An 11,743-nucleotide genomic window follows, 5' to 3' on the forward strand; every position below is an offset into this window, starting at 1 on the left:
CGGTGATGGTGGTGTTCTAGAGAGAGGGGGAGAGGAAGAGAGAGAGATGCGGGGTTGTGGGCGGGGTTGGTTGTAGCTTTTATGAAAAAGCTGATTTCTTTTTATTTTAAAGTATTTAAAGTAAATAAAATAAAATAAAATAGAAAAAAAATAAATAAATTGACTAATATAGCCCCTGAGTTAACTGACACTTTTAGATGTAATTAGTGGTTTGGATCAAAATGGCAACAAATAAGAAAAGTCAAGTACCTAGAGAAGAAAAAAAACTATTTGGACTAAAATGACAATTTAAGACAAACTTACTAAAATGACAATTTACTCAAGTAATTATTAACTAAAAGTTTTTTTGACATGTTACAAAAGTGGTATTTAAATTTCTCTAAGTTCAATTTTTTTTTATATATTATTGTTTTTGTTTTGAACGGCCAACAAAGTTTTATTTAATCAACTAGCAAGTTGCTAGACACCAAATATACATCTTAGTTTCACCACAATAAACCGCCAAACAGTCAAAACCAAATATTACATTGCAATCCTAAAATTTCTCCACTCGTTCCATGTCCAGTCAAGTGATTTCAACTGATACTTTATCCAAAGAAAGCTCATCGATTTTGATTCGTCCACCACCTTAGAGATATTTGGATATTCGTTTCCAAAGATTACCTCATTCCTCATCTTCCAAATGCTCCAAATAACGACCTGGAAAATAGCACTAAATACTTTCTTTTTCTTTTTGGAACCTACCACAGCAACATGTGCATCCAGGAGATCTTTGAGACCGAAGGCAATTATTGGAGGAATTTTGCACCATTGTGCAATTACTAGCCAAACAACTTGAGCAAAATGGCAAGCCGCAAAGATGTGATCGCATGTTTCATCATACTCACCGCAGAAAGGACAACTCGGATCCCCAATATCGATGTTCCTAGCTACCAAGGCTGCCCGAGTAGGGAGTCTCTCCATAATCACCCGCCAAGAGACTATCCCAACCTTTTTTGGAACAAAATTATTCCAAAAAAATGAATATGCAGGAGCCGATCTACCATATATTGCTGCAACGTCTTTGATGCTTACCACCGAGAATTCACCTGTCGGATTTAAACTCCATAACCACCGATCCGGACCCGCCCTATAATTAACGCCACTTAGAAGTGCCGACATATTGTGAATCTCCAATACTTCCTCCGAACTCAAATCAGGCCTGCTCCAAGCCCAATTAAAGTTCAGCCCATTAACGCCCTAAGATAGCCGATCCGAAACGCAACAGAATTTTTCTTGTTCGATTGTAAACAACAGTGGAAAAGAGATGTAAAGGGGCTGATTTCCATCCTAAAAGTCCAGCCAGAATGCTGCAGTTGAGCCGCCACCCACATTACACCTTATTGAATCATGGATATCGACGCCTATACGATTTAAAAGCTTTTGAATCCCAACTATTTGCTTCCAAGGTCCTACAATCGAAATCTTCGCTGGTATTGACGCCCAAGATCGAGTGTTATGATGTATAGCCCAAACGACCCTTCTCCATAATCCGTTTTTATCCGTCTTGAATCTCCACCACCATTTCGATAACATAGCCAAATTGGCGTCACGGAGTGAGCCAAAACCCAACCCACCATATTCAATTGGGGCTGTAACATTTTCCCATGCCATCCAACTCATGTTAGAATTTCCATCCGACCCGCCCCAAAAGAAAACTCTCCTAAGTCTTTCCAAAATATACAAGACTTTTGCAGGTGCTTTGTACAACGAGAAAAAATACGTCAGTAAAGTGTGTAAAACCGACTTAAGTAAGGTAATTCTTCCACCGTATGATAAATGTTTCGCCTTCCATAGTAACAATCGGGACTTGAAAACTTCTATTACCGGCTTCCAATTACATATGAGGTTCATATTTGCTCGAACCACCAAACCCAAATGTTTAAATGGAAAAGATCCTTTACTACAACTCAGAAGATCCGCCCATTGTTGCACGACCTCATCATTCACTCCTACACCAAACAAAGTACATTTGGAGAGGTTTACCTTTAGCCCAGAAGCAAGGTAAAAACATCTCAAAATTCTGCGAATATTGAGAATATTTTCACAATTCCATTCCCCGACAAAAACCACATCATCGGCATAGATGAGATGAAGCGTTTAAAAATGCCTTCTGAAGTGGTGTTCTTCATAATACTAGATAAGGCTTCCATGGCAATCACAAACAAAAAGGGGGAAAGGGGGTCTCCTTGTCGCAGCCCACGTGTACACTCAAACTCCCTAGTCGGAGATCCATTTACCAACACCGAAGATTTAGCCGATACAAGGGTCGCCAATTTCCAATTCCTCCATCGAACCGGGAAGTTCATATGCTCCATAATCGAATCCAGAAACTTCCAGTTTAGGGAGTCATAGGCCTTATTAATGTCCACTTTAAAAATCATACCCGACTTTCTAGACTTCTTCAACCATCCAATAACTTCATTTAAAATGAGAGGTCCATCCGTGATGTTTCTACCCGCCAAGAAGGCTGATTGTTCCTCCGATATTAACTTCCCAATGACCTTCCATTAATAAGATTATTACTAATATTAGAATTAATCACATTATGGTAAAATGCCGAATTCTCATCACCTTCAAGAGCCCACCTAGCTCGGGATTTCTGACGAGCATCCAACTGTTTCCTTCGGTCCACCTCCATAACAGAATTAATACATTTACTCCTTTCATTCGGCTCGCTAACAAGTAATTCCCTCTCCTCGGCTAGATTTTCTAGGAAACGTACACGGTTCTTTTTTGCCTCGTAAACCCCATTGGATTGTTCCTTTTCTCTTTTCAACCAAGCCTTGAAGTTATTCTTTAGCCAACGCAGTTTAACAGCCAAGGCCATGTTGGCTGGCCCGTTAAAAACAAAGGACATACAACATTGTTTGACCATATCCAAGAAACCGGGGATCTCTAGCCAAGAGTTAAAGCATCTGAATGGGATGTGACCGAAATCTGATGCTATGGTAGAGAGTAATATTGGCCTATGATCCGATGCCTTTCGACTAAGAGCCAAAACTGATGCCATCGGCCATTTCTCCAAGAAACCTAAACAAACAAAGAACCGATCTAACTTACTTAATTTGACCCCGTTATCGGAGATATATGTAAACCTTCTGCCACCTATTTGATACTCACTAAGACCTGCGGATAGGATAAAATGATTAAACGCCTCTGCATTAGCTGAAGATAATTCCGAATTAAGGCGTTCTGAAGCGTCTCTGACCTCATTGAAGTCCCCCATGAATACCCACAACCCTTGTATAGCGTTTTTAATACCAATCAGGTTAGACCAAATATTCCTTCAAATCGATGCATCGTTCGAAGCATAAACATTCACCAAATTAATCCTATGACCTGAATGCACCAAAGTGCCAGACAACACTAAAAAGTACCGATCTTTTATCACACTATCACACGAGAACATAGCAGGATTCCACAGATACGCCAACCCCCCGGAACGACCCTGAGCTTCGACAACTTCCATGCTATACGTTGATCGACCCCAAAAAGCATTGAAAGCAAAATTCACTGACACCCCCAATTTACTTTCTTGAATAGCAAAAAAATAGACCCTGTATGTAGTTTTAATGCCCCTGACCCAATCGACCTTTCGGGAATCCCAAACCCCCCTAAGATTTACAGAAAGAAAATTCATTGTAAACGAGAAGAAACGCCTTCACCTTGGATGAGAACCTTAGTCGCTTCTTCAAACCCACTCAGATCAATCCCCACTTTTGAGCCAACTAATGCCGTACTGTGGACTTCCTCATCAATGCCTGGATCAAGGACGCCGGGATCCGGTATCGTCGATTCACCGAACCTTTGTTGCTCGATCGAAGATTGGAGAGGAGCATCATCTACTTGTTCTTGATTCGGCACCGCCAAACGATGAGATTCGAAACCTCCAGAAGCACCGCTGATAACCCCAATATTGACTGCAGGTGAATTAAGGTCAATTGTAGTCCCATCGGAGTCCAGATTTTCTCTAAAATTTCTAAAAGGTGGGCCCTGCATAGAATCAGCCGAAGGCGGACTATGGAAAGCTCTAGGCCTCTCACCAAGCCCAATTAGTGGGGTTAGGCCATCCTGAAGAATTTGGTCCACAAGAGAGTTCTCTCTCTCCTCCAATAATTGCGGCTCACCAACAGTCTTTTTAGCCATTAATTCGTCCGGCCCCACATCATAATTAATTTTCCCATGTGTGTAGTCTTCCCCATGCAAATCCTGGGATTCACGTACAGAGACCCGAACGACCTGACCCTCAGTGTCCAACATTTCATTTTCCACCCTTTCGAATTCCATAGCATTAGCTGAACCCGACTCTGGAGTATTCTTCGCCGGAGATTCTATATTCCGATCCGATATAGGTTGATTATTATCCGGTTGCCTAATTTCACCTTCCTCAAACTCATCGAACATTTGATCCTCACAATCGTCTTCACCGTCGCTAGAGCCTTCATCTGATGTATCATCCGGATTATCCCCCTCGTCAACCGACTGAAAATCCCCGTCAAGGACAGGTTTCCAAACAATGGCATCCTCAGAAACCCAGATCACGAACCTCCTTTGCTGCCAATTTATGACCACAGATTCCTCGATACGTTTCCCAGGAGGAACCAGCACCAGGACCGAACAATCAGAATTTTGGGATTCGAGCCAGGAAAAGGATGACTCTTCAACAACTCGCCCAAAGAGACCACCGACTTGGTCGAATAAAGAACTATCTCTGAGTTGGACAGGAATCCCCGTAATGCGTAAAGATACTATACGATCCAACGGAAGATCTTCACCTTTCCACACATGAAAATGGCTTAAAACATTAGCCAAACAATCCGAGTGGTTTGCCATGACTTCCTCCACTATACCAGGATTACCAAGGGTGAGCAAGACGCTGAGTCCCCCGATGTAGGATAACCCATAATCATCCAACCATCGTTACTCAGGAGATGGTTCAATTTGTTGAGAGAACTAAGGTCTTTAACAATACCATGAATAGACTTACCCATGCAATTCAAAGGATACTTGGATCCTGTGACAACCCTCACCAAATCAGGTATCCGTACGAATTAATTACTATTTAATTACTGTTTAATTACTGTGCTTGCTTACAATTGTGGATAAACTGCTACTCGAATACTGATACATGCACTTACTTGCATCACACTTTACTAACTGTCACTCTATTATTTACATACAGAACTTTAGTGACAACCTTGATGCATAAAAGCACAGTAGCCCAATGAACGGATAACCCATTAAACGTGCTGATATAACCAGCACCAGGCAGACACTGCCTCTAAGGCCTGTATGTGCCAGAGATAGTTTACTACACTAGTAGAGAGTGTAGGGAAATGAGGGTTGTGGAACTGCGTCACTAGGTGATAGTTATAGTGACCGGATGTGCCAAAAATATGATTTAAACACAAATTCTGCACTTTAAAATAAAAATTCAGCTTTTTAGCAAACTAGTAAAGTGCAAAAACATGGGAAAATAATACTAGACACTTTCCAAAGTGTCGGGAATTCTTTGTGTCACTAAAAATAATAATAACGACACTTTAAAGCTTTGTTAAGCACTTTAACGGATCACTATCCAACCGAACAATCGGACTTTACCCGGAACACAAAAATATTGTCAGTAACATTGTTTTTCTTTTTCTGAGCCAGTTAGGGTCCCTGAGTACCCTAACACCCACCATTGTGCATAACACACTACTAATTGGTTTAACCTCCTAATTAACATAACCATACCTTAACCATCTAGTTAGAAAGGAACCAACCCCCCCCCCCCCCATGTAACCGAGTTCGGTCCCCCATAGGGGACAAACACTTACAAAACTTGATTATTGTAATCCATGTGCTAGTAATCTATAGGACACTATTTATCATTGGATAAACTTGCTTAATGGTTTATAAATATAACTCATGGTTTACTAATCACTTAACCACCAACAAGAAAAAAAGTCAAACTCCTCCCTCTCTCCCTAGATATCTCGGCCGAGAGCCAAGGCACACACACACCCACCTTTCGATCTCATTCAAGGCATTCTACACATCTACAAGTGAGAAGGATCACGTATAAGGAAGCTCGGTGCACTCGGATTATCAAGGACCTCTCTACGGCGCTTTTAACCACTCGTTTTTCGACTAGTTTCTTCCCTAGCCTCGAGCTAGTAGTAAGTGGCTCTAAACACCTTCTTGAACTATTCTAAAGTGGTTAATATGAACGTTGTCGGTTGAAAATCATGAACATACTAAATCACCTACTAAAAGTCTACTAAAAGGATGAACTTGTTTGATAAAAGCAATGAAATTGTGTAAAACTTGTGAGACTTGTTTTATTATGATTATTTAGTGTTGTTTTATGCTAGTAGTAGCTCGGATCGTCATCTAACCCGGCTAAGTCTTGTTCATGTAACATGACCTAGAGTATGTTAAAGTGTGAAAGTGGTTAGATGAAGAACACTACTACATGGTAACATGAACTTGTGTAAAAACAATTTTCCTTATGAAATGGAATTCTAAACAAGTAGATCTAAGGATCTACAAGTGGTATTTTCGAAGAACCAAGTGTCAAATGAAATCATGTTTTTAGAGTCGGATCTTTCCTAAACAAAGGTGATTTTGTGAACACACGAGTGTGTAGACACTTGTGTAACAAGAAGTTTTGACAAAGAATTATTCTTGTAATTTTTTACAAGAAGATGTGGAAATGTATTTTCTTTAAAAACGAGATTCTCAAGAAACCGAGTTTATTTATAAAAAGATCTACTAAAAATATGGGGAAAATTACTACATATTTTAGATAAACCACAAGTTCATGTGTTTTGCGATTTATATCTATTTTGACTAGTTTGATGATTGAAATATTGTTGGCTAATGTTGGGAACATTGTTGAATTGAAATTTTAAAAGAAAATGATACGCTAGAAAGCGTGGCCACCTCCGGTTACAGAGGAAACTCTGGCGAAATTTTTCCAAAAATCTAACACTTGTAAATATTTTTTAATCACAAGTGTTATGAATATATTTTTAACTTATTTTACCCAAATAAATTTCGCCATGTTTTTATTACGAAACTTCCAAGTGTCGGGGGTGGGATTTTTCAGAAAATAAAACTTGATAAATATATATTTAGTATATATTTTCCATAACAACACTTGTGAGATTTTTATGATTATTTTGTGAACTACGTAAATATTATTTTTAGGGTAAAAATGATATTACCGAATGTTAACGACTCCAAAATAATTCTAACGCCTTCGCATTAAATATTAAGTTACAACGGTATTATTATTACCAGCCGATCTTTATCCATAACTTACGCATTTTCAGAAAATACTCATAAGTGTGTATTTTGACAAGGAAATTATTTTGGGAAAATTATATGGAATAAAATATAATATTTTTGGGAAAAATATTTATATTTTGGAGATAAGGTTTAAAACATATTTTAAGTGTGACTTAATAATATATTTCGAGGTTATACGAACGCACATGTATTAAAACCCCCATCCTTGGGAAGGAATATATTTACCAAATAACTACGAAGTGTAAACACGAAATAGTTGCCTAACTATTTCCCAGAGACATTAAACCTTAAACTAAAGCACGGTCGTCCATCTAATAGAAGTTAGTACGTGTAGGTCGTCACACAGCAGATCGTCTGGGAGATACTTTTTAGAGACGCACTTCGGTGAGTTCATGTCCCCCTTTCTCTTAACTGTTTTCAGTTTTCTAAACTGCGGGGGTGAAATACATGTTACTATGTTTACGAGTACTTTTTACATGGTATGATTAGCGTAAGGAGGGTGACTACTTAGATCATGTGAGTGGGTAGGTGTGAACTGAAGGCCATTAATCCTCAGAGTAGGACCGAGGGACAGTAGCGGTAGATCTATCTGGGTGTAGCGAGCCCAGCCCCAGGCCCAGCAGAACGGACCTCGGGGTGACTTTGTGCCCAACGCAAAATCTGCTAGGTTTGAGTCTTCCTACTGCACATTACACATATCAATGGCCTTGCAAACCATTAGTGATCTCTTTATTTCCTTATTTGCTACATACCAGGGTTTTTATACATATAAAGGTTTTACTTACTCACTACACATGAACTCGCTCAACATTTTTGTTGATTTTTCCAACTTACATGTATTTCAGGGAACTAAGGATTCTGGCACGGTATGCTATGCTGCGTTAGAGTATGAGATCATCCACGTTTAGGGATTGCGACTTTTACCTGGACGAGTCGCAAGTCTTAAATGGCGTTTATTTTAAGTTTGTGGTTGTGTCTTTCAAACAATGTTTTATGTTGTTAGGTTGTAATTTCCGTTGCATGTGTCAACGCCTTAAGACAATGTTATGTTACTTTTGTTTTTAAGACTTTAATGGATGATTCTGCATGGTTTTACATTCATATAGCTTGGTTATGATTAAGCTATGGTATTAAGAAGTCACACCAAATTAACCCACACTTCCGCAAAGCCAGGGTGTGATAGATCCTTTGTTGGTAATAGAGATAGTCTTAGCACCCAGGTTAGGAACATGAGTGCCATTCTGGAACAAGCTTGCGAAGGACTGTCCCTCCCTAACCTCCGCACCCCAAAAAGCAGGACCAGAATTCCGTTGGTTCGAATTCGAAGCTTCCTTTGGCCTCCAAGTTTTTTCATCGACACACTTAGATGTGTAAATAAACTTTTTATGGTTCTTATCATATTTAGCCAAGGCCACCGATACTTTGGCTTCAAAAATCTTCACAGAGTTCATCTCCGCTAATGTTGCATTCAAGTTTTCTACTCTCACGTAGCGGACAAATCCAAAGCTATTCCCCCTCTTATCCTTCTTACGGGCCACATAAGCATCAGATATGTAGCCATATGGCTGAAAGGCACGCCATAAGACCATCTTTGTCGTTTGGTCCGGCAAATTCTGCACTATGAATGTCATCTCCATGCCGTTTCTTCGGCTCTTACTATTTTTTTGGTACTGAATCTCTGCCCAAGGACCACCACCACAATCATCTTCAACACCCCAAACAGTTTCTTGCCCCATAGGAAACCAACTAGAAACTCACCAAGCCAAGGACACAACCCTATGAAAGGTTAATAGGATTCGAATCGGTCTAGCTTAACTATATTCAAATAGTCGCGACCAATATCAGACCTACTAAGCAATCGAGGAGAAGGTCCGGCGAGAATGAGTGAAGAACAAACAGAATATAATGCTCTCGAGCCCAAAAACCAGCTCCGATAACGAATGGGAGAGAAAAAGGAATGAGTTAGAGAGAAAGGTCAAGTCGGAGCCCGCGACCTCGCACGCTAAAACAGATCTTACCTGCTCCGTCGAGCGACCGGCGGCGGGTGGAAGAAGAAGAGACTAATTTTATATATTATTGTTTTAATAACAGAAATGAAAAGGGTGTTTTGTATGTCTCGAAATTGATGTTCAAAAAAATGTATATCTCCAAATAATTGTCATAAATTTTCAAAAGAAAACTGTAATGAAATTCATCAAATAATTGCATATACCTTTTCTTTAAGTTCAATCATTCAAGTTGAATTGTTTTGTTATGTTGTTCAATAAGTGGATTGGTTGAACAAAAGGTTATGCAAAATGAACTTAAAAGCACCCATCATTCCATCATATGTCATATATGAAGATAAAGCAACATATGTTTAATCCAATGTTGTAGCTACGGATTTGTTTTTCGATTGGCCAACCTCATCTAAAGTAATTTGTTGGGTATATCACGAATCATTACCAACATATGACTGGCACTTATGGTTCGATAACTGGATTCATCCGCTATCTCTTTAGATAACACTTCCTGCATTCGAAGTGGTTTAACGGAAGAAACGGCTCAACACATTATATGGGATTGCTTCGTTGCTAAATCGGTTTGGTGGTCCATTTTCAAGTGGATAAAACCACCATTCCCTTCTAGCAACCTTACCTTACCCTGAAACAAATTCTCGGGTTCATCTCGGGGCACAATGGGTCGTCGAATTGGAAGAAGATCGTTCGTGCGATTTTTATGGTCACCATGTGGGAGATTTGGAAAGCAATTAATGAAAAGATTTTCAATAGCATAAATGTCCACTTCACAACGGCGGCAACGATCAAGGAAAATACATTCCTTTGGATTACTACTAGATCTAAACTTTGTAATGTTAACTGGGATAGATGGCATGATTTTAATATTCATGACATTGTTTTGTAATCCTTTGGGTTCCAGTGACTAGCTGACCCAGTTACTATATTTGCATATATAGAAGTTTTTGCCGTTCCCAAAAAAAACTGTTATGTGAGTTATGTTTACTGCCGTCGTGGATTATTCAAAGTCTTGTATGGTTTTTGTTAGAAAAACAACCCAGAAATTGACCCAGAGAATTGAATCAACGATTAACGATTGAATCTTATTGAATCAGAAATTGAATTACAAGAAAATAATTACAAAGAAATTGAAAGTAATGAAATTATCTACACACTACTTCAAACCCCTATTTATACTAAACGCCCAAAATTCAGTTACAACTATCCGTTGTAAGAATTTCCACAAACACCCCCTGAACTTACAAGAATGTAAGTATCAGACCTTGTATCTAAACAACTGCTCTCTAATACCTCAATCACTGATCTACTCCTCAACAACAGTTCAAACTACTGATTCGCTATCTACTGCTTATTTAAACAGCAGTTGTTTTACCATCATCAGTTGTTACTCTCAGCTGTTAATCACCATCAGTGTTTGATCACAAGCAGTGCTTAGAGTTCCATCAGTTGTTTGTCTTGTTTAGCCTCAAACAGTGGTTTGCTTATTTAATTAGAACTCATCAGTGGTTATAACTGAAATGTTACTTTTCTCAACAATCTCCACCTAAGTAACAATTCAGTTTAACCTAAACTTAATGAGTTAAAGCAAAATGTAAAATTTGCTCCTGGCAAAGCCTTGGTCATCACATCAGCTGGGTTAACATCTGTTCCAACCCACTTGACCACCACGTCTTTAGAAGTTACCACATCTCTGATCCAAAACATCTTCACATTGATGTGTTTGGTTCTCTCATGAAAAACACTGTTCTTCGACAACTAAACAGCACCTTCATTATCACAATTCACCTCCACACCATCCAACCTGATTCCCAAATCAGCAACCATACCCTTTAACCATAAAGACTATTTTACCCCTTTAGTTAAAGATATGAATTCAGCCTCAGTTGTGGATAGTGCCACAACGTGCTGCAACTGAGACTTCCAGCTCACCACATTCTCCATGACTGAGAACACATAACCAGTTATTGATCTGCCATTATCTTTGTCTTTTGCATAATCTGAATCAACATAACCACTGACCATGTTCTCCTTCTTAGCATGATTTTCAAACTTTAAACCAAGTTTCTTTGTACCAGCCAAATACCTGAGAATCCATTTCACTGCTGCCCAATGATTTTACCAGGATTAGCCATATACCTGCTCACCACACTAACAGCATATGCAATATCAGGTCTTGTGCAGACCATGAGATACATCAGACTCCTAACAGTGTTTGCATATGGAACTTTGCTCATGTATTCTTTCTCTTCATCTGTTTGAGGACAATCTTTCTTTGACAAATTAAAATGAGCTGCAAGAGGAGTTGTAACAGGTTTACACTCTCCCATTCCATAATTCTTCAACACTTTCTCAATATAAGAAGATTGAGACAGTGTTAACACCTTTTC

General features: G+C 39.2%; 1 protein-coding gene across 1 annotated transcript; it reads right to left on the reverse strand.

Annotated features, from left to right (window-relative positions):
• Window positions 1-522: 522 nt before the first annotated feature.
• On the reverse strand, window positions 523-1,161 carry LOC110887709. Its single transcript, XM_022135282.1, has one exon. The coding sequence runs from the start codon at window positions 1,159-1,161 to the stop codon at window positions 523-525; it is 639 nt and encodes a 212-aa protein (XP_021990974.1).
• Window positions 1,162-11,743: the final 10,582 nt, after the last annotated feature.

This window comes from Helianthus annuus, chromosome 2 (genome assembly GCF_002127325.2).
Source record: "Helianthus annuus cultivar XRQ/B chromosome 2, HanXRQr2.0-SUNRISE, whole genome shotgun sequence".
In the NCBI taxonomy this organism is placed as follows: domain Eukaryota; kingdom Viridiplantae; phylum Streptophyta; class Magnoliopsida; order Asterales; family Asteraceae; genus Helianthus; species Helianthus annuus.